We start from the raw sequence: 25,218 nt of genomic DNA on the forward strand, positions 1-25,218 counted from the left end.
AAGTTTAAAATTTTAGAAAAAAAAATATATTTTTGAGAAATTTAAAAAGTTTTGCCTCCCATACTCATATATTTTCCCCATACTTTTTCCAAACTTTGAAATTTGATAAATTTGAGAGAAGAAACTATGTTTTTAAAAAAAAATAATTTCGTTCTTTCTAAAGGTACTTAGCCAAAAGTTTGAAATTTGAGATATTCGACGAAAAAAAGTAATTTTTTGAAAAAAATTGATAATTTTTGCATCCCATACTCTTCCCATACTTTCCTCATACTCTGGCCATTATTTATTTTGCATACGAAAGTATGGGAAGTGATCGGAATCCAGACTTTCCCCATACTATCTCATACTTTCCCCATACTATCTCATACTTTCCCCATAATTTCCCCATACTTTCATTTTTACGCGGGAAATGATTAATAATGACCTTCATATGATAGAATGGCACTCAAATACACTTCGAAATGTGTAAGCTGGTCTGCATAGTGAAAAAAATTATCAAAAATTTGTATTTCCTTTTTTCCAATGCAAATGAAGTTTTTGACACCTCTTTAAGTCGACAAATGAATTTCCATTGCAAGAAATCTTAATAATTGCTAAATTTTTGGGTGGTTCAACCATGTCTCACACGTCGTTTAGCGTCACATCACACACAAAAATAAGCGCGTGATCCAAACACCATATTACGTTCTACATTTTCATATAACATCTTAATGAACAATTTTAGTCAAGTTACTTTGTCTTTGACATATTTTTTCTGCACTTTTCTGTCTTCTTTTGAAACAAGAAAAAATTTTTTTTTGAGCGTACAGCACTCACGGAATTATTTCTTAGAAATTAAATTGCACACAAAAACTGCTAACCAACAATTTTCACCGACCAAAACAAACTTCACTTGAACTCGGCTAAATATTAATATTTTTGTTTCAACTTTGAAAAATTCTTTTCTGTCGGATGAAAACTTCATTGAAAAGATGAAAAATAATAATAAATTACATATTTAAAAATTTTTTTTATTAATTTTTTTATTATTACTTTAAATCTATATTCGCCAGTTCATTAATTAGAACTCTATTTAATAAATTCAATTTGAGTAAGAATTTAATTTAGTAATGGAAGAATTCGTAAATAAATAGGTTATTTATTCAATTCAAATTTTGCTTTATTTGAATCAAAATTCTTACATTTTGTGAAAATAAATTATGTATTTGGATCAAATAAAATAATAATTGCAACAATTAAAGAGGTTTTAGTTTCAATAAAATCAATTACTTATGATAAGTAATCGAATATTTGATTCAAGAAAATTATTATAATTTATGTATTCAATACATGCAGTATTGAATCAAATAATTTTCATAAATGACTCAAATAATTATTTATTAGCTTTGCATATTCCATTTATTTTATTTCAATACTTTGTATTTGATTCGAATTACTATTTATTTTATACGACAAAATAAAATACTTATGTGTAGTAAATATTTCAAAAAATGAAATAATATCCATAATTGATTTAAATTATTATTTATTAGTTTGAAATATTCCATTTGTTTGATTCGAATACTTTGTATTTGATACAAATTATTATTTATTTGTCACGATATAATAAAATACTTAGGTTTAGTAAATGTGTATTTGGTTCAAATACATATTTATTGGATAATAGACAAGTAAATTATGTATTTGGATCAAATAATTTTTATTTTATCCAAATATTTTTTTTCAGTGTGGAAAAGGAAGCAATTGCAAACCTTTTTGCAATAAATTGTTATAAACAATTAGCTCAAAATTGTACGATGCATCCTATGCTCTGAAAATTAAAAACAATCAAGACTATCTATAATAAAATATTATATAACTATAATTAAACTATTGGGTTGATAGCATAACCGAAAAAAATGACAATTTAATAAAATAAATTTTTTTTTAAAACCAATACTGCCATTTAAAGGAACGTGGCGTAAAAGAACGTAAAAAATAATCAATTTTTCTTAAACATTTTTTTTAAATTATAATAATTAATATTAAATGAAATCGCACATTAGTTTTTTTATTTTTTTTAATTTACCGCGTTTTTCCTTACTTCACAAACCTCGACTTTCAAGTGTTTCAAGATTCATCACCTTATTTTTTTAATATTTGGTGTTTTGGTGCACATAACCAACGTTTGCGATATTTTTTAAATCCCTTAAATTTCTTCAAACATATTGAAAATCTTCTCATTTCTTCTTTTTCTCTTCTTTGCATTCAATTCAGGTAATTTTTGTTACGTTATGTTTATTTACTACATATTTCTATAATATTATTTTAAAATGACATAATTTCAATAGCTAAAATTTTCTTTTTGGAAAAGTATTATTTTCTTAAATTTTAGATTAACCTTTTTCGGATTCAAAGAAATTTTAAAAGCACAATTATTTTTTACAATGTAAATTATCAAAAAACATAAAAAATATAAAAGAGAATAAATATTTATTTAATTATTATTATTTATTTATTGAATTTTATTTTGAATTTTATTAAATATAATTATTTTTTATATGAATTTTCATATTTTGAATTACCATTTAACACAATTTCTGTTTAAACGAATTTTTATTTAACAAAATTTTTTATTTAAAAGAATTCTAATGTAAGCCAATTCAGCATAATTATTATTTAATAGAATTTTAACCTTCTCCTACTGGAGATTTTCGTATACGGAAGTATGGGGCTACCCGAGATAACCTAAAAAAACAATTATTATCATTATTATATTATAATTTTATTTATTACAAAAAGATGTGGTTGGTTGAAAAAGTTGTAAAGTGAAAAGGTAACGTTTTTGTGAATGTTGATATTGGGGTTTAAAAAAATTTTTTTTTTATTAAATTGTTTAAAAAAATTACATAAACAATTTATTTTGCTTTGAATCCAATATTTAATTTTGCGTTAGAAACGCTGTGTAATGTATAATCTTTAATGGTTTAATGTTATATAGATGATTCTACAAACGAAAGACTTTTTACCGGTCAGGCTTATTTTCTATGAAAAATATAATTTTCTTTTTTAGGAAAATTGTAAATCCTAATGGTTTCTATTGTTGCACTAAAAAGCATCTATTGAAAAAAAAATTTTTTCAAAAAAACACATACAAATTCTCATTCACCTGGCATCCATTCTCTCCATTTAATGTTGTTTCAACATTTTTTTTAAATGACAAATTCTCATTCTTCCCGTTCTCATTCGTCCAACACTTTTGAGGTTCGTGGTTGCTGATTAAGAATCCGATGTCAGTTTTTAATAATACAAATTAGCGGATGCAATATTTCGCACGATTGTTGAAAAAATTTAATGTATTAAAAATTTCTAGATAAGTAGTTTCCAGTGATTTTAAAGTTAATTTTAAATATTTATCCGCCATATTGGATCCGCCATTTTGAATTTTGAAAAACTAACATCAGATTCGTAATTTGCGTCCCGAAAACACACGAGTAATAAATTGTATAAAAAACCATCCATTATTTTTTGTGTTAATGTGAATTTTCTATACACCATCTTAATTTCCTGGATAAATTATTCATAAATAACTATAACATTTGTAATATACAATTGTAATATAAAAATCAATTTTTATTATTTATTTATAATATAATGGTGACTTAAACATTATTAGTTTGTACTTGAATTGATCCTCTTTGTGTATTATCACCTTAAAATTTTAAAACATATCCTATAATTGTTTGCTTCTAAAGTCTCTTCCTTCGCGACGCGTTATAATTTTTTCAAATATCTTCTTTCTTAATTCCTTACCGTACGCTATTATAATACTTTTTCAGAGCTTTTAATAAAACCATTCTCCGTGAGAAAATCAAAGGTAGAGGATGCGGAAAAGAAGTAGTTTTGCTCCTGAGTGTAGAGATGGTAATACTCCAACAAATGCGAATAAAGAGGAGGATGCTGCAAATGTAAGAATGTTTTCAAATACACTGTGAAAATTTCGATGAGGCTACCTATATAGAAAGGAGAGAGAGAGAGAGAGAGAGAGAGAGAGAGAGAGAGAGAGAGAGTAAAACTATGTAGGAAATTCTAGGGACCCTTTAATGATCCTATACAGGAATATTTAGCTTGAAAAAACTAGCTGAAGTTGCTGAAGTTGGAAACGTTTAAAAAATAAAAAAAATTAGAAAAGTAACATTTCAAAATCTTCAATATTTTAATACATTTTTCGACCCTACTTTAAAATCAAAAGTGGATAAAATGGAAATTAGCGCACATTTCAGGCAGTTTAAGAGTGTCTGTTTAACCCTACTTTACTTCTAGAAAAGTAGGCTTTTAATTTTGCCTCGGGAATGCTCGGAAAGAATAAACTGCGTTAACATTTTTTTTACTTTTTTACGTTTCACAAAATTTTACGGAATTTTTTTTGCTTATTTTAATCAAAGTTACTTGTAATAATACACGGAGAAACTTTAGTTTATAAAATTTGATATTATAATACTAAATTTTACAAAAAGCCAATAGTAAACGAGGATATAACGTTCCCTTTGTGAAAATTACTATTTAAATATTATACTGAGTGAGTGTTCTTCATTTGGAAAGAGTCATATAATAATTAAGGATTTATATTTCTAAACAGTAGGAAATTTTAATAAAAAAAATAGGAAACTGAAGTTGGTGAATCGTTGAAAACGAGCTTTATAAATATATTAATAACTGAAAAAGAATTACGAAATTTACAAAAACTATGGTAAATATCCATCCCGTGTAAAAATAAAATTACTATAGTGTTTTGGGAATATTGACATAAAAGTTAAAAAGCCCTCCACAATAATAGAAAAAAATTACTACTACATACTAAATTTTACCATAGTCGACATTAAATGTTCCAAGTTGCACCTTCAAATGTCACAGTAAACATATTATATATACTCACACATATTACATATTCTTGAGGAACGCACGCTTTTAATACAATACTAATACAAAGAACTTCTTCTAATAATACACACATTCACATAATCGTCGCAATACATGCTTGAGAAAAAAGGGAAGTTCTTTATATATTAAACAACAAAAAGTATTGCCGCTTGCGAGAGAATTTCTACAAATATATGTTATATACCTGTGTAAATCTAATTTAATATTTTAAATTTATTTAAATTTATTAATTAAAATATAAATTATTAATATAAATAAAGTAAAATTTAAATTAAATTCTCAAAATTAAATATTATTCAGTAAATTTCATTTTGTGTTTCCTTCACTGTTTAACTTTTTAATAATTTTAATTAAAAATTTTAACAATAATTCAAAAAATTTAGATTTTTTAAAAAGTTATTATTTTAAATAAATATAATAAAAAATTCTAAGAATTACTTTTTTACAATGATTACTTGATATATGTATGCTTTTTTTGAAACTATTTTTTGTTTTGATTTTTTATTAAAATTTTTCAATATTTGATTTTCAGAAATTTTTATGAAACACTTAAAATAAATAAATTATTTTCAATAAAACACAAAATAATAATAAACACATATTTAAAAATAATTTTTTTATATGAAATTATACATTTGATTTAATTATTATTTAAATTAATCTAATTTTTTAAATCTAAATATTGAATAAAATGTTCAAAATAGTCATTTCTCATATTTGCAAACTATATACTTAATACATACATATTGATAATATTACTATTAGGTGATGAAACCCAATCGGTTATACTCGGCAATAACCGGATATTTTTCGTACATCATCGGTAAAGTTCGACCAATCGAATGCTACTAAGAAATAAAATTCCTATTTTCAATGGGAATATTTTCAAAAAACAATTTTAGATGTTACAATAACCAATTTTAAGATGAGCAATATTTATAGCACCTCTGCCTCTTTCCAATAAAAATAGTAATATTTTTAAAACAGAGTGTAATATGTGAAATTTCAACTTTTACTTTTAATAATTATTCTAGTCAAAATTCTTTTTGTGAATATCTCTTTTTCCTAATTTACAATTCATATAGCTTTTATTAATCATTCCAACTCCTTTTTGTAATTATTAATAATATACTATACTTTTAAATGATACCGATAAATGTATTTTGTAATACAGTAATAGAAAATAATGTCATTTTTATCACTTCATCCTCTCTTACTATTGGTTTTTTGTAAAAATAATTATTATAATGTCAAATTTTACAAACTAAAGTTTCTCCGTGTACCCCATTATTACTGGTAATATTACCTAGATATAACTTGTAATATTATCATGTGGCGGACATTTTATTTTTACTGTAATATTAAGAATATTTCATGTAATATTACTGATATTAAGGTAATATTACTTGCTGATTGGGTACTTTTTTATTTTTTCGTTTTTTAAATGTTGCTGATTTCAGTCTTATAATCCAAGTTCTGTAAAAAACACTCAATAGAACACTTTTAAAAAACATTTCAGGACTTAATTGAAGAAGAAAAAAAGAAGAAGAAAATTGAAAAATTGAGGAATTTGTTTGGAGGGAGACCAGCACCAAAAAAAAAATATAAAAAAAACAATGACGATGATTACGATCCAAGAAATGATTGTCAATAAAAAAGTTTTAAATTTAAATTTATAAATAATAATAATAATAATAATAAACAGTTACTTGCTTTATTGACTTTTGAACCTTTTAACCTGCCATTTTTTTATTATTTGTTAAAAAGTCTTTATGTAACTTTTAACCCTTTCGTGCCTCCGGTACATATATGTACCACTAACAAAATTTGATGTAAATCTTACAAATTTAACCCAATCAGTAATTCCAATGGATAGTTTTATTGACAATCGTTATTACTATATGTTAAAAAATAGAAAACAGTATAATACAGTTATAATTATTTTAAACAATAGGTACAACATTGATAAAAAATTAACAAAAGTTATATATCAATAATGTTAAGTCATTCATTTAGGCTTCATCCGTTTTTAACAACACATTGACTTTTAATATTTTCGAGGTCGCTGATTACGAAACTGGAGTCAGATTTTCAAAATGCAAAATGGCGGATCCAATATGGCGGTCGAATATCCAAAATTTTATCTGTTCTCTTCAAATTCGTCACTCGGGGGTTTTTGGGGTCGCTGATTACGAATCTGAAGTCAGATTTTCAAAATTCAAAATGGCGGATAAATTTCAAAATTTCACCGATTTCCCTTAAAACTCATCAATCGGGGGTTATTAAAATTATTATTTTATTAAACTAATTATATTGAAATTATTAATTTTATTTTAATCACCATCTTAAAATTATATTTAATTAATTTCTTACATATTACAAATTTTTGTATTTTGTTATATGTAAAGCTTACATCGATTTTGAAAATTCGCGCGATTCACATGATAATGAAATTCATCCACCTTGTTAAAATAGGGTTCTTGGCGAAGGTTCACTGTAAAAAAAACCTAACGCGCCTTATTCGGAACCTCTTAGGTGGTGTGGAAGACCGTCACCGCTGCAAACAATTGATTTGAAAGTGAGAAAAATTTAAGAATTTCTAAAAATTTTTTGAACAAACTCGATCCGTCATTTTGAATTTTGAAAATCTGACTGCAGATTCGTAATCAGCGACCTTAAAAACCCCCGAGTGATGAGTTTTAAGGGGAACAGATAAAATATTGAAAATTTGTCCGCCATATTGGATCCGCCATTTTGAATTTTGAAAATCTGACTTCAGATTCGTAATCAGCAACCCCAAAAACCCCCGAGTGATGAGTTTTAAGGGGAACAGATAAAATTTTGAAAATTTGTCCGCCATATTGGATCCGCCATTTTGAATTTTGAAAATCTGACTTCAGATTCGTAATCAGCGACCTCAAAAACCCCCGAGTGATAAGTTTTAAGGGAAACCGGTGAAATTTTGAAAATTAGTCCGCCATATTGGATCCGCCATTTTGAATTTTGAAAATCTGACTTCAGATTCGTAATCAGCGACCCCAAAAACCCCCGAGTGATGAGTTTTAAGGGGAACAGATAAAATTTTGAAAATTAGTCCGCCATATTGGATCCGCCATTTTGAATTTTGAAAATCTGACTTCAGATTCGTAATCAGCAACCCCAAAAACCCCCGAGTGATGAGTTTTAAGGGGAACAGATAAAATTTTGAAAATTTTTCCGCCATATTGGATCCGCCATTTTGAATTTTCAAAATCTGACTTCAAATTCGAAATCAGCGACCCCAAAAACCCCTGAGTGATGAGTTTTAAGGAAAACAGATACAATTTTGAAAATTTGTCCGCCATATTGGATCCGTCATTTTGAATTTTGAAAATCTGACTTCAGATTCGTAATCAGCGACCCCAAAAACCCCCGAGTGATGAGTTTTAAGGCGAACAGATAAAATTTTGAAAATTTGTCCGCCATATTGGATCCGCCATTTTGAATTTTGAAAATCTGACTTCAGATTCGTAATCAGCGACCCAAAAACCCCCGAGTGATGACTATTAAGGGGAACAGATAAAATTTTGAAAATTTTTCCGCCATATTGGATCCGCCATTTTGAATTTTGAAAATCTGACTTCAAATTCGAAATCAGCGACCCCAAAAACCCCTGAGTGATGAGTTTTAAGGAAAACAGATAAAATTTTGAAAATTTTTTCGCCATATTGGATCCGCCATTTTGAATTTTCAAAATCTGAATTCAAATTCGAAATCAGCGACCCCATAAACCCCCGAGTGACGAGTTTCAACAAAATCTATAAGCTAGGTTGCCCGGGGGCACGAAAGGGTTAAAGTATTATGAACAACTTGGAGAATTTTTAAAAACGAATCAATGACCTATTATTGAATCTTTTATTGTAAAATATTACGAAGTTATTGATGTTAAAAATCAATCTGCAAACGCCCAAAAATAAGACTTAACGCCTTTAAAATTATTATTAAGTATATTCATTTTATGAACACAAAAGTTCATTCTTTAACTTGGCAGTGGTTTTTAAATTAAGTTTTATTAAAAAGCACAATTAAAAATAAAAACAATAAATTAAACATTTACAATTTTTTTTATGTTTTTCTAAACATTTTTTCAAAGTTAAAATACAGTCGATTAGTTGGACTCAAAAAAATGACTGCTCTAGAAAGAGAGAGAAAATAAATATAATAATAAGAATGAAAAGAGCAGAAGATAATTTAAGCAATAGTGTAATTATGGTTCCGTGTAATATACGCATGAAATATGCAGGGTGATTTGAAACAACTAATAAGTAAATAATTTTCTGACAGAAAAAATTATTTTAAAAATTGAAATTCAATGATAATGGTACACAATAATTTTAAGTAGTAATAGAAATCGCAATATTTCTAATTAGAATAATATAGGGATTTTTTTTAAGAATTATGAATAACTGTAGAATAAAAAATCTGTTTTAAACATATACTTCTCACTCTCTTTATTTATTGTATTTCTATTCTAGAATAATTTTTATAAAATAGAAATTTTAGATTTTTTCAAAATTAAATTGATAAATGAAAATAATTTATAAACGTTTTTTGAATTTTTTGAGGGTCATTCCGTAGTAATAAAACCCTTTTTTTCCATATTTGTATTTTTTCGGCCACTAATTTGTTTCATTCATAGCAAAGTACATAATTACCAAGTTTCATAACGATTCGTTAATTTGTTTAGAAGTTATACGGGTTTTTAGGATTTTTTTGGGGTCATTCCATAATGATTATAAACTTTTTTCTAAATTTCTATTTTTTCCGCCTTTAAATCGTGTCATTCAAGACAAAGAACATAATTACCAAATTTCATAACGATCCGTTAATTTTTTCAAAAGTTATAACTGTTTTTTGGATTTTTTTGGGTCATTCCGTAATAATAATAAACTTTTGTTTCTAAATTTTGTATTTTTACACCTTTAAATAGTGTCATTCATCGCGAATAACATAAGTACCAAGTTATATAACGATCCGTTAATTTTTTCAGAAGTTATAACTGTTTTTTGAATTTTTTAGGTGGCATTCCATAATAATTGTACACTATTTCCCTAAATTTGTATGTTTTCTGACATTTAATGGTTTCATTCAAAGCAAAGAACATAATTACGAAGTTTCATAATAATCTGTTAATTATTCTAGAAGTTATAACGGTTTTTTGGATTTTTTTTGGGTCATTCCGTAATAATTAAAAACTTTTTTCTTAAAATTGTATTTTTCCACCTTGAATTACTGTTATTCATCGCAAATAACATAATTACCAAGTTTCCTAACGATCCGTTAATGTCTTCAAAATTTATAACCGTTTTTTGGATTTTTTTGGGGTCATTCCATACTAACTATAATACTTTTTTTCCTAAATTTCTATTTTTTTCGCCTTTGAAGGCTACCTTCTTCTGATCCAGTAAAATTTACCTAATTAATAGTGAACAAAAATCAAATTAGTAAAATTTAACAAATTAATAGTAGAAAAAATCAAATTATAGTAAAATTTAACTAATTCAAAAGGAAAAAGTAAGTCACTACTTCAAATTTGAAGACTATACAGAGAGAGTAATACAATCTACAACTTCACAATGAATGAAGTCGGCCCTGTAACAAGTGGGACGTGTGGGACCCCGCGGAGAGGAGGTAAAAATCTGCAAAGATTATGTGTCTACAATTTTTAGTTGCACTTCAATCCCAGTTGGTGGCGTGTTCATCGAGATAAAAGAGTGAGAAGGATAAGTGAATAAGTTTGCTTTACTACACATAAAAGTCAAAAAAAGAAAAACTAAATATCCAAATCGAAAATTCATATTTCGATATTGATATATTTCACTTATTTTTAGGACAAATTTTAAGTATAATGTATTTCCAATTCAAAATTTAATTTTATGATTTAAGGGGAGGCACCACCCCCAATTTTGACCCACTTAAATTTAAATTATTAAATGAGGTTATATTTTTTTTCTTGCATCATTTGGGTCATAAAAACATATAAAGTGGCCAAAAAAAGAAAATTTTTGACCATTTTAGAATTTTTATTTTTTGAAAAAATTAATATTTTTGAAAATCCATGCGAGAGATTCTGACAAATCATTAAAAAAGCGTGGAAAAAATTTGACGATGAAAAATACTTAAAATTGTGAAAGAAGATACATATTTAATCGGAGAGTGCAATGGTGTTTTAACTTATATTTTTCGCTCTTTTTTTGAAAAAATTAAAATTTTTGAAAATCCATGCGAGAAATTCTTAAGAATCATTAAAAAAGCGTGGAAAAATAGTCAAAATTGTAAAAAAAAGATAGATATTTAAAATATTAATTTTTTTAAGACTTTAATTTCTAAAATGGTCATAAATTAAAATTTCATTTTTTGGACTATTCTGTATGTTTTTAAGATCCAAATGATGCAAGAAAAAAATAGAACCTCGTTTAATAATGTAAATTAAAGTGGGTCAAAATTGGGGGTGATGCCTCCCCTTAATGAAAAATAAAAAATACATTATTGCACTGGATTTCTTTTTTTCAAATTGCAGATATATATCTTCTTTGTCCTAAAAAACAGTTAACAATAAATTCAAAACTATTAAATTGAAATTTTAAATAAATTATTAATTATAACGCTCAGAAAAACTTGTGACTCTAAAATTATAAAAACTGTTCGAAATTTCCACCATTTTGCTCAATGCAACACATCGCGCGTCGGATAACGCTTTGTGTTGAATGGCGCAACATTTCAGGGGTGATTGTAGCAAAACCATCGAGAATTCGATTACGCAATTGTTCGATGGTCTCAATTTCCACCCGGTACACATAATCCTTTACTTGTCCCCAGACATGAAAATCTAAAACATTCAAGTCTGGGGACCGCGGAGGCCACTCTCGCTCAGCACCCAAAGCGATTATGCGATCACCAAATATTACACGGATTCTGTTAAGAACTTCCTCCGGCCTATGAGGTGGAGCACCATCTTGTTGATGATAGATTCTATTAATCTGCTCTTGCGTAAGTCCAGCCTCTGTCAACAATCTAGGCAACTCGTTGGTGATAAAATTGGCATAAATATCACGATTTAAATGGCCATCAAAAAAGAAAGGACCAATCTGTAAATTAAAAATTTCAATTTAAAAATTTATGCTTAAATCTTGAGTTTTAAGATTTAAAACATAAGTTCTAAGACTTAAGAATTTAAGCTTTATGCTGAAGTTTTACATCTTATTGCTTCCTCATGGAGGAAGCATTGTAATACCAAAATTTTTCGAACTTGATTATTTTATGTATCTTTATGTTTTTCGACCTCAGGAATCCAAAAATGACATTTTTAAAAAATGTCGTTCCGTGTGTGTGTATATATACACTACATTGTCTTAAATATCTCGAATACTATAAGAGCTAAAGGGATGCATGTTTTTTAAATTGTAGGTCTCACTGGCGGACAAATAATGAGAGTAGTTTGATCAATATGAATAAAGTTTAACTATTATTTTTTTGCATTTTAAAAATTTTGAACAATTGTTTTTTGACCATAACTTTAAAAAAATGTTAAGACACCTATTAATATTTTTCTTTAATTTGGTAGAATTTCTGCAGACGCATCTTTTGAGCCATTGGCGAACATTCTACTGATATTCTATCGAAAGTTATTCAATTTTTAAAAATCAAAGAAAATAGTTTTTGCCCATAACTTAAAAAAAATTTATTGATACCAACATATATTTGTTCCTAGTTTTGTAGAGTTTATCAAGACGCATCTTTTGACCTATTAGCGAATATCCTACTGTTATTTTATCCAGAGTTATTAACATTTAGAAATTAAAATTTTTAGAAAAACCTGCCTTTTTGCCTTATTTATAAAAAAATATTTATGTATCTTTAAAATAATTATGAACAACTTAGAGAATATTTAAAAACGAATCAATTGACCTATTATTGAACCTTTTATTGGGAAATATTACTAATTTATTGATATTAAAAATCTACCTCTGCAAATACCCAAAAATACACTTTAACACCTTCTTAAAATTATAATCATACCAAGTAAGTTACCATAAATTGATCACAAAAAATCTCCATGGGGAAGCAAAGTGTTCATTTTATGAACACAAAAAATTCATACTTTAACTTAGCAGCGGTTTTTTAAAATCTTGTGCTTAAGTCTAAAAATTTTTTTTTAATTTAAATTTTAAAGCTTATACTTAAAACTTCAGTTTTAAGATTTAAAACTTTAGTCTTAAGACTTAAGAACTTAAACTTTATGCTGAAGTTCTAAGTCTTATTTTAAAATCTAATGCATAAATCTAAAAAAAGTTAAACTTTAATTTTACGACTTACGCTTAAATTTTACGTTTTAAGATTTAGAACATAAGTCCTAAGACTTAAAAACTTATGCTTTATGTTAAAGTTTTAAGAATTATGTTCAACTCTTATTCTTAATTCTGAAAAACTTAACAAATTTTAAAATTTTACTTTTAAAATTTATGCTTAAAACTTAAGTCCTAAGACTTAACACCTTAAGTTTTATGCTGAAGCTTTAAGATTTATGTTAAAATCTTACGCTTAAGTCTAAAATTTTTACTAAAAATTTCAGTTTTAATTTTAAAACTTATGCTTAAATTTTGAATTTTACTATTTAAAACATAAGTCCTAAGACTTAAGAACTTGAGCGTTATGTTGAAGTTTTAACCCTTATGTTAAAATCTTATGCATAAATCTGAAAATACTTACAAGGAGATCTCCTACAACACCACACCAAACATTTAGGGACATTCTCCTCTGGTGTCGGCAACGTATCGCGAGATGTGGATTTTCGTGCCTCCACTCGTGGTTGTTATGATAATTGAAAGTTCCACTTCTCGGGAACGTCGCCTCATCCGTGTAGAGGATCCTGTCCCTAAATGTCGGGTCCTGCTCGTGTTGAGCGACGAGCCACCGGCAAAATGCCATTCTCCTCTCGTTGTCACCTTCATGGAGGGCTTGTACTTGGCGGTAATGGTAAGCGTGTAAACTGTTAAAGGAACCAAGGATGTTAAAGGAAATTAAGGACATTAAGTCAATTCCATAACATTTCCACTTTTTCCAACCTACTTTCCAATTTCTACTTTTTACATGACACTCTCTACTTCACATCCTACTTTACACTTTACTCTATCTATTTCTCATATTTTACAGCCTACTCTACACTTTTCGCATCCCACTTTCTACTTCTCACTCTTACATCCCATTTTCCACGAATTATTTTTCATATCCCACTATCTATTTCTCATATTTCACATCCTACTCTACACTTTTCACATCCCTCTTTCTACTTCCCATTCTTACACCCCATTTTCTACGTATCTCTTTTCATATGCCACTATCTATTTCTCATATTTCACTTCCTACTCTACACTTTCACTTCCCACTTCTCATTCTTACATCCCATTTACAACGTATCACTTTTCATATCCCACTATCTATTTCTCATATTTCACATCCTACTATACACTTTTCGCATCCCACTTTCTACTTCTCACTCTTACATCCCATTTTCCACGAATTATTTTTCATATCCCACTATCTACTTTTCTTATATCACATCCTACTCTACACTATTCACATCCCTCTTTCTACTTCCCATTCTTACACCCCATTTTCCACGTATCCCTTTTCATATGCCACTATCTATTTCTCATATTTCACTTTCTACTCTACACTTTTCACTTCCTACTTTCTACTTCTCATTCTTACATCCCATTTTCCATGTATCACTTTTCATATGCCACTATCTATTTCTCATATTTCACATCCTACTCTACACTTTCTACATCCCACTTTGAATTTGGGAATTAAAAACAGGAAACATTACGGAATTTACTTTCTGGATAGATGGATAAGGGTGCAGTCCTATGACGGCGAGAAAGCAGAGTGCAAAACTGAAAACCATGAGTGCAAAAGAGATGAAAAGATCTCGCTATCCTTATTACTCTCATGATTCTCAACTTTGCATTCTGTATTCGAGCCGTCATGGGACTGCATCCTAAAAAAGAATGCGACAATGAATGGATTAATGAGTAATGAATAAGAGAAATGCACAATTAGATGATTGTATGAGAGGATGAAAAAAGAAAGAAGGAAAGCGTTTAACACGTTTAACATGAAAATATTACCCGTCGCCTCTTAAGATCTGTTGTACAGTCCAGTAACTGAGCTGAAGGGCACGCACCATTTGCCTTATGCTGTGCGTCGGGTGTTGATGGATATATTGGAGAATCCTCTCCTCATTCGCTGGGTTTCTCGCCCTCCTAGGTGCACCCGCCCTGTTTCTATTATCAGGAACCAAATTACCATTCTCATTTCCTCGTTGGATGACTCTGAGAATGGTATTATGGTTTGGTCGAAGTGCAGGGTGCCTCTGCCTAAATGCGGCAGCTGCTTGGTGAGCATTATACCCGTGTTCGCCGTACAACATTACCATCTCCATATAATGTCGTGCAGTATATTCACCCATTTTATATTATAAATCTGTAATGTAGACGTTGTGTCGTAATCATCTTTACACAAAATAAATGAAATTTTCTTTCTAAATTAAAAAATGAATTCTTTTATATCATTATTCGCACACTTCAGGTATCAACGATATTTGGTTAAGAAATAATTACATAATAATTTATTATTTTTAACTAATATCACAATTAAAAATCAAGTAAAAATCACGAAAATGTTTATTTAATTAAATTCAGAGACCCCAAAAACTTTTATATACTAAGTTTCATAAAATTTTGTCGACCAGAATTTGTTAGACATTTTGAGATTATAGTATCAATTTTTTCTGTAACAGTAAAAGGGTTAAAAAACGTGAAAAGAAGCAATATAAAATTAAAAGAAGAAAATTTAAATGAAAAATGAAAAGTTAAATTAATTAAAAACCAATCAAATTTACCTAAAAAAATAATTTATATACAAAATAATTAAAAAAAAGATTCAATAAGGTTTACTCTAAAACTTTTTGTGAAATAGTATTTTTGCTGACAGGCATGAAATGAAAAAGTAATTTGAAAAAATGCATAAATTAAAAAAAAATTATTTATAAATAACATAACCAGACAAAAAAAGTGTCTTGATCTGAGTTCGAGACATATACAGGGTGATCGGAAAATCGTAGCCGAAAAGTGGTCCAGGTGATGAGGGCATGTACAGAGGGGGAATGTTTTTCGGTTTGGAAAAATAGCTCATAGTTCTCAAAAAAATTAAAATTTCCAAAAACAACAATGGTTGCTATGCTATGGTGATGGTTGCTACGGAAATAGTTCCTATAGTAATGGTTTGCATGGAATCGGTTGCCATGGAAACGGTTGCCATGGAAACAGTTGTCATGGTAAGTCCTATAACACTTTCTACCTTTGGTCCTAGAATTGATCATGAACTCGGTCTAATCTTCGTCCTAAAACTTATCCTAAAAAACTTTTTACATTTCGCCTTGAAACTGCTCCTAAAACACTTTCTACACTTCGTCCTGAAACGGTTGCTATAGTGCCAGAAAGTGTTTTAGGATCAGTTTTAGGACGAAGATGAGACTGAGTTTTAGGATCAATTCTAGGACCAAAGGTAGAAAGTGATATAGGAGCAGTTTCAGGACGAAATCTAAAAAGGGTTTTAGGATCATCTTTAGGACGAAGATTAGACTATCTTCGTCCTAAAACTGATCCTAAAACACTTTCTACCTTTAGTACTCAAATTCGACCTATGACACTTTTTACATTCATCCTAAAACTGATCCTAAAACACTTTCTACCTTTAGTACTTAAATTCGACCTATGAGACATTTTACATTCGTCCTAAAACTGATCCTAAAACACTTTCTACCTTTAGTAATTAAATTCGACCTATGACACTTTTTACATTCGTCCTAAAACTGATCCTATATCAATTTCTATCTTTAGTCCTGGAATTGGTCCTAATTGTTGGTCTAATCTTCGTCCTAAAGCTGATCCTAAAACACTTTTTATATTTCGTCCTGAAACTGCTCTGATAACACTTTCTACCTTTGGTCCTAGAATTGATCCTAAAACTCAGTCTCATCTTCGTCCTAAAACTGATCCTAAAACACTTTCTACCTTTAGTACTTAACTTCAACCTATATTCGACCTATGACACTTTTTACATTCATCCTAAAACTGATCCTAAAACACTTTCTACCTTTAGTACTTAAATTCGACCTATGACACTTTTTACATTCATCCTAAAACTGATCCTAAAACACTTTCTACCTTTAGTACTTAAATTCGACCAATGACACTTTTTACATTCGTCCTAAAACTGATCCTATATCACTTTCTATCTTTGAACCTAGAATTCGTCTAAATAATTAGACTAATCTTCGTCCTAAAGCTGATCCTAAAACACTTTTTATATTTCGTCCTGAAACTGCTCTGATAACACTTTCTACCTTTGGTCCTAGAATTGATCCTAAAACTCAGTCTCATCTTCGTCCTAAAACTGATCCTAAAACACTTTCTACCTTTAGTACTTAAATTCAACCTATGACACTTTTTACATTCGTCCTAAAACTGATCCTAATGGTTGGTCTAATCTTCGTCCTAAAGCTGATCCTAAAACACTTTTTATATTTCGTCCTGAAACTGCTCCTATAACTCTTTCTACCTTTGGTCCTAGAATTGATCCTAAAACTCAGTCTCATCTTCGTCCTAAAACTGATCCTAAAACACTTTCTACCTTTAGTACCTAAATTCGACCTATGACCCTTTTTACATTCCTCTTAAAACTGATCCTAAAACACTTTCTACCTTTAGTACTTAAATTCGACCTATGACACTTTTTACATACGTCCTAAAACTGATCCTATATCACTTTCTACCTTTGGTCCTAGAATTGATCCTCAAACTCAGTCTAATCTTCGTCCTAAAACTGATCCTAAAACACTTTCTACCTTTAGTACTTAAATTCGACCTATGACAATTTTTACATTCATCCTAAAACTGATCCTAAAACACTTTCAACCTTTAGTAATTAAATTCGACCTATGACACTTTTTACATTCGTTCTAAAACTGATCCTATATCTCTTTCTATCTTTGGTCCTAGAATTGGTCCTAATGGTTCGTCTAATCTTCGTCCTAAAACTGATCCTAAAACACTTTTTATATTTCGTCCTGAAACTGCTCCTATAACACTTTCTACCTTTGGTCCTAGAATTGATCCTAAAACTCAATCTAATCTTTGTCCTAAAACTGATCCTAAAACACTTTCTACCTTTAGTACTTAATATCCAACATATGAAACTTTTTACATTCGTCCGATCAAATATATTCCTATATATTTTGATGCGCTAAATCCGAATCCGATATCAGAATTTGGCAAATGGGTCCTGGTTTTGCCCTAACCTCAAAAAAACCTTATTATACATCGAAGTTTCCAAAGAAACAAATTATACCATACATATCGAGAAAAATTAGGTAAGCTCATAAAATTTACTACTTAGGTCTTTATGAGGTTGCTGATTACGGACCCGATGTCAAGTTTAAAGAATTCAAAATAGCGGATCCAATATGGCGGGCAAAATCCTAAAATTAGACCTAAGTTGATAAAATTTGTTATTCAGGGGTTTTTAGGGTCGCTGATTACGAATCCGATGTCCGTTTCTAAAAATTCAAAATGGCGGATCTAATATGTCAGACAATTTTTTTTAACATTTATTCAGATTCGTTTGAAATTCGTTACTCGGGGTTTTTCGAAATCGCTGATTACGAATTTGACATTAAATTTTTAATTTGTAACCCCTAAAAATTTCTAGTAATTAATTTCAATTTAGGTCAAATGTTAGGATTTTTGGCCACTATTTTGAATTAATATGTTGTTGCGTTTGATTTTGATCAATCAAAAGAAACCATTTTAGCGATTTTAAGGTATTTTTGAGGTTAGGGCAAAATCAGTACCCATTGGACAAATTCTGATGTCGGATTCGGATTCAGCGCATCAAAATACATAGGAATACATATGTCTCGACCACAGTTAACGAAACTTTTTTTGTGTGTGGCTGCGTAATTAATATTTTTGAAAATAAACGTTCAGAAATATTTTTTTCCCTTAATATTTTTTTCAAAAATCAATAAAAATCTAAACTTTCTAATCAAATTTTAAATATTCCTGTTTCTAAACATTAAAATGTAATCAAATAGAAAATCTATTTTAGCCAATACTGGCTCAATATCGGCTCAGCACTGGTTATCTAGTACTACAACAGAGATACTGCTAAAGTACTACTAGAACAAATAGAATAGAACACGGAGAGAAGGGCGTAGTAGATCTTACTACTATCTCAGTTAAATCTACTAAACAGTATCGTTCATTTTGGACGGACTAAACATTCAGTTAAATGAACGATACTGATAGTAAGAAAATTTACACGATTATCGATAGAAAAAAATTTACCGACAGAAACGAAATGTAGAAATCTGATTGGTTGTCCGCAATCTGGTTAATTGTGGACAACCAATCAGATTTGTGCATTTTTATTCTGTCGGTAAATTTTTTTGTGTGACAGAACTGTAGTAGTCCTCTGACTATACGCTGTTTAGTAGAATCTGGACTAAACGTGTTTAGTAGAATAGACTAAATCTCTTCTCTCCGTGAATAGAAACTTTTGAAAAAGTATGGGGAAAGTGTGGGAAGACTTATGGGATGCGAAAATAATTAGTTTTTCTCCAACATTTAATTTTTCTCGTTAAATTTCTCAAATTTGAAACTTTTAAAAAAGTATAAGGGAAAATATGAGATGCGAAAATAATTAATTTTTCTCAAAAATTTAATTTTTTTTTGTTGAATTTTTCAAATTTCAAACTCTTGAAAAAGTATGAGGAAAGTATGCGAAGTATGTGAAGCCAAAATAAGTAATTTTTCTTAAAAATTTAATATTTTTCGTTGAATTTCTCAAATTTCAAACTTTTGAAAAAGTATGGGAAGACTATGGGATGCGAAAATAATTAGTTTTTCTCCAACATTTAATTTTTCTCGTTAAATTTCTCAAATTTAAAACTTTTGAAAATGTATAAGGGAAAGTATGGGATGCGAAAATAATTAATTTTTCTCAAAAATTTAATTTTTTTTTGTTGAATTTCTCAAATTTCAAACTCTTGAAAAAGTATGGTGAAAGTATTGGAAGAGTATAAGTTTCGAAAATGAATAATTTTTCTCAAAAATTTAATTTTTTTCGTTGAATTTCTCAAATTTCAAACTTTTGAAAAAGTATGGGGAAAGTATGGGATGCGAAAAAAATAAGGTTTGTCAAAAATTGAATATATTTCGTTAAATTTCTCAAATTTCAAGCTTTTACAAAAGTATGGGGAAAGTATGGAAAGAGTATGAGATGCGAAAATAATTAATTTTCCTCAAAAATGTAATATTTTTTGTTGAATTTCTCAAATTTCAAACTTTTGGAAAATTCTCTTTTACAAAAAAAATTATTTTTTCGACCAATTTCTTAAATTTCAAAGATTTGAAAAAGTATGGGAAAAGTATGAAATGCTAAAGTAATTAATTTTTCTCAAAAATTTCAATTTTTTTCGTTGATTTTCTCAAATTTCAAACTTTTGAAAAAGTATGGGAAGAGTATAAGTTTCGAAGATGATTAATTTTTCTCAAAAATTTATTTTTTTTCGTTGAATTTCTCAAATTTTAAACTTTTGGCAAATTCTCTTTAAAAAAAATTAATTTTTTAAAAAAACCTATTAATTTTTCGACAAATTTCTCAAATTTTAAAGATTTGAATAAGTATGCGGAAAGTATAGGAGAAAGTTTGAGAAAAATTACATTTTTCGTCATATTTCTCAAATTTAAATTTTTTTGAAAAAAGTATACATGAGCCTCCGGAAAGTAAAACCACACATAAAATTTTTTAATTTTTTTTAGTTGGCTCCCCAAGTACAGAAAAAATCAATTTTCAAAAAATAAATTGTATTTATTACAAAGTCATTGGAAATAGGTTGGAAATAAATAAAATTCATTTTTTTTTAATATCAATTTTTAGGTTACCAGAGTTTAACTCAAAAGTACAGACAAATTTTATGTGTTGTTTTACTTTCCGGAGGCTCACATAAAGTATTGGGAAAGTATGGGAAGAGTATAGGATGCAAAAATTATCAATTTTTTTCAAAAAATTACATTTTTCGTTAAATTTTTTATCAAGTTTCAAACTTTTGGCAAATTCTCTTTAAAATAAAATTTAACTTTTTTTTTCTTTAATTTTTTTAAATTTCAAAGTTTCCAAATGTATGGGAAATTTAACGAAAAAAAGAAAATTTTTGAAAAAAATTAATTATTTTTGCATCTTATACTCTTCTCAAAATTTTCTTTAAATGAAGTTTCTTTAAAAAAAATTATTTTTTTTAAAGAAACTTCATATTTTTTATTAAAAATTTTGTTATTACAAAAAAATTTTTTAACGAAATTATAATTGGCTTAAATTAGAATTTTTTAAATAACATATTTTGTTAAATAAAATTTGGTTTAAAAAGAAATGGTGTTAAATGATAATTGAAAAAATGAAAATTCATTTAGAAAATAATGATATTTAATAAAGTTTAAAATCAAATTTAATAAATAAATAATAATAATATTTAAATAAATAAATATATAATCTCTTTTATATTTTTTTATAACTTACATTAAGAAAAAAATTATGCTTTCAAAATTTGTTTGAATCGAAAAAGGTCAATCAAAAATTTAAAAAATAATAATTTTACATAAAGAAAATTTTAGCTGTTGAAATGATGTCATTAAAAAAATATTTCTAGAAATATGTAGTAAATAAACATAATATAACATAAATTACCTGAATTGAATGTGCAGAAGAGAAGAAGAGGAAGAAGAAACGAAAAGGAAACAATTTTAAACGTTTTTGAAAAAATTTACGGAAGTTAAAAAATATCACCAATCGTTGGTTATGTGCACCAAAACGTCAAATAATAAAAAAAATAAAGCTATGAAGCTAGAAACAACTGAAAGTCGAGGTTTGTGAAATAACAGGGTGCGCCAGAAGGAAGTTTAAATAAAAATGTAATGTTCCCTCAAAATTCATTTTCATTATAATTTGTGGATGTGTTGGAAAGTATTTTAATGAAGATTTTAAAATAGTTTCACGTTGCCGATTTAAAAAAATTGATTTGAAACAATAAAAAAGTGTTTTTTTGAAAAAATTGAAGTTTTTCAAAATCCATACGATTCCTTGTTCCGAATCATGAAAAAAGTCTATAAAAAAATCAGCAATGAAAAATAATAAAAATTGCGACAGAAGTTTAAATTTTTAGTCTTTAGAAATTTCAAGTTTCATTAAAAAAATTATTAATGAAAAAAAGTTAATTTTTTTAATCAAAGTTAAATAATTAAATTAATAATAAAAAAATTTGCAAGATTCTTGGAATCGAACTTGCATCTTCCGATCACCAGCCCAGCTTTTGATCCACAAGCCTATTGAACCTTAAAGTCGATGTTAAATTGAGATGATATTTAAGTTTTGTCAATTATTTTAAGTAAAAAAAATTGATTTTTTTGTCAAAGAAATAATAATTATTCAAAAATTGTGTTGTTTGACAGTAATTGCCAATAGATGACAGCTTTTTACAGGCGTTTTTTTCCCTGAATTTTCTATTAATTAAATTTAAAAAAAGATAAAAATGTTTTTTAATTTTTCTCGCTCAATTAAATAATTGAGAAAGAAAAAATGAATAGTCATTAATAAATTTATTATTAAAATTAAATATTTAAATAACCAAAAATTTTTGATAATACAAAAAAAAAATTTCGACAAAAAAAATAATTCTGAAATCAATCCAAAGAATGATTACAGAATCAATTTTTTTTTAATTTAACGAAATTAAAAATAATTTTAAAAGTTATTAAAAAATAATTCTTTCTGAAAAACCATTAATTAATTAATGTATTTTTCTATTTATTTTATTAATTAACTCGTTACTTATGTATGCATGTTTGGAAGCTTTCCGACAAGTTTCGAATCTTTAAAAAATCGCAAAAAAATAATTTGCTTCGCCACAGTTCACAATCTTCATGCCAGAGACCAAATCTTAAGAAATTGTAAAAAAAAAATTTTTGTCATAGTTCGCAAACTTACCGTCAAGGTTTAAATCTTTAAAAAATCACAAAAAAAACATTTTCATTGTCATAGTTCACAATCTTTCCGCCAGGGATCAAATTTTGAAAATTTGTAAAAAAACCATTTTTTTGACATAGTTTGCAAGCTTTCCGACAAGTTTCGATTCTTTAAAAAATCCCCCAAAAAAAATTTTCTTTGTCATAGTACAAAATCTTCCCGCCAGGGATCAAATCTTGAAAAATTGGAAATAAATTTTTTTTTGTAATAGATCGCAAACTTACCGCCAAGGTTAAAATTTTTAAAAAATCGCAAAAAAATTTTCTTTGCCATAGTACACAATCTTCCCGCCAGGGATCAAATCTTGAAAAATTGGAAATAAATTTTTTTTTGTAATAGATCGCAAAATTACCGCCAAGGTTTAAATCTTTAAAAAATCTCTAAAAAATAATTTTCTTTTCCCTAGTTCACAATCTTTCCGCAAGGATTCAAATCTTGAACAATCGCAAAAAAATAATTTTTTTGCCATAATTCGCAATCTTCCCGCCAGGGTTCAGATTTTGAAAAATTGGAAAAAAAAATTTTTTTGTTATAGTTTGCAAACTTACCGCCAAGGTTTAAATCTTTAAAAAATCGCAAAAAAAGTTTTTTTTGCCTTAGTTCACAATCTTCCCGCGAGGGTTCAAATCTTGGAAAAAAAGATTTTTTTTCCAAGGTTCAAATCTTGATAAATTGGAAAAATATAAATTTTTTTGACAAAGTTTGCGAGCTTCTCGTCAAGGTTAACTGAAAATTAAAAAAAAAATGATTCTTAAATGATTTTAAAAATTGATTCCAAAATCAATTTTTTTTTTTAATTTTATAGAATTAGAAAATTTATTAGATTTTCTAAAAAAAAAATAATAGAATTTGTGTTTTTAAATAAAAATAGTCTGGTTATGACGGTATATTTTATTAAAAATTAAATGCATGATAAAGTAAGAAAAAAATCTTTACGTTTTTTTCATTTATTTGGAAAATTCAAAACTGTACACATTTTTTATCTACTTATTTTCATACTTAGAAAAATTTTATTTTGTAATGACATTTTTTTACAGATAATATTTTAGTAAAAAAAAAAAAATTTTGAAACAACCAGGAATCGAACCCACGATTTTTGGGTTAGCAGTTGAGTGCAGTATCCACTTGTCTATTAGACCTTGTTTCGGTTATCTTCAAGCAGATGATATTTAAGGAACGAAAAATTTTTCGTTCCAAAAAAAAAATTAAAGAATTTATTAGATTTCCTGAGAAAATGAAAATATTGTCAAATTTTCTTTAAAAAAAGATAATATAATTTGTGTTGTTTAATGAAAACAGACACCAGATGGCAGGTTATGACGGTCGTTTTTTTCAAAAATTGAAAATTCATGATGTAGAGAAAAAAAAATTTTTACGTTTTTTTCATTTATTTGGAAAATCCAAAACTGTACACATTTTTTATCTACTTATTTTCAAACTTAGAAAAATTTTATTTTGTAATGACATTTTTTTACAGATAATAATTTTAGTAAAAAAAAAAAATTTGAAACAACCAGGAATCGAACCCACGATTTTTGGGTTAGCAGTTGAGTGCAGTATCCACTTGTCTATTAGACCTTGTTTCGGTTATCTTCAAGCAGATGATATTTAAGGAACGAAAAATTTTTCGTTCCAAAAAAAAAATTGATTCTGAAATCAACCCAAAGGTTGATTCCAGAATCAATTTTTTTTAATTGGATAAAATTAAAGAATTTATTAGATTTTCTAAAAAATTTAAAATAGTAAGATATTGTCAAATTTTCTTTAAAAAAAAAATAATATAATTTGTGTTGTTTAATGAAACCAGACACCAGATGGCAGGTTATGACGGTCGTTTTTTTCGAAAATTACAAATTCATGAAAAAGAGGAAAAAAATTATCTTTTTTCGTTTCTTTAATGATCGAAAAACCTGTAAATTTTTTTTTTTTTTATTGAATTTTTTACCCATTAATTTTTTTTTTTTTGAAATACATTTTTTTTACAGATAATAATAATAATTAAGAAAAAATTTTTTATCGAAAATAAATTGATTTGAAATCAATTCAGAGATTGATTCCAGAATTATTTCTTAATTATAAAATATTAGTTTATTTATTACTCTTCAAAAAAAAAAA

At 27.5% G+C, this 25,218-nt stretch overlaps 1 protein-coding gene across 1 annotated transcript; it reads right to left on the reverse strand.

Moving 5' to 3' along the window:
- Positions 1-10,957: 10,957 nt before the first annotated feature.
- Positions 10,958-15,444, reverse strand: LOC127283547 (uncharacterized; the record flags this gene model as incomplete). Its single annotated transcript, XM_051308501.1, is given in 3 exon segments — positions 10,958-12,047; positions 13,669-13,948; positions 15,090-15,444. Coding segments are annotated over 3 exon segments (1,077 nt in total). The 3' UTR covers positions 10,958-11,591.
- Between the last annotated feature and the right edge of the window lie 9,774 nt (positions 15,445-25,218).

Source organism: Leptopilina boulardi, unplaced genomic scaffold (assembly GCF_019393585.1).
Source record: "Leptopilina boulardi isolate dan_hultmark-lab unplaced genomic scaffold, ZJU_Lbou_2.1 LbouV2_310, whole genome shotgun sequence".
In the NCBI taxonomy this organism is placed as follows: Eukaryota; Metazoa; Arthropoda; class Insecta; order Hymenoptera; family Figitidae; genus Leptopilina; species Leptopilina boulardi.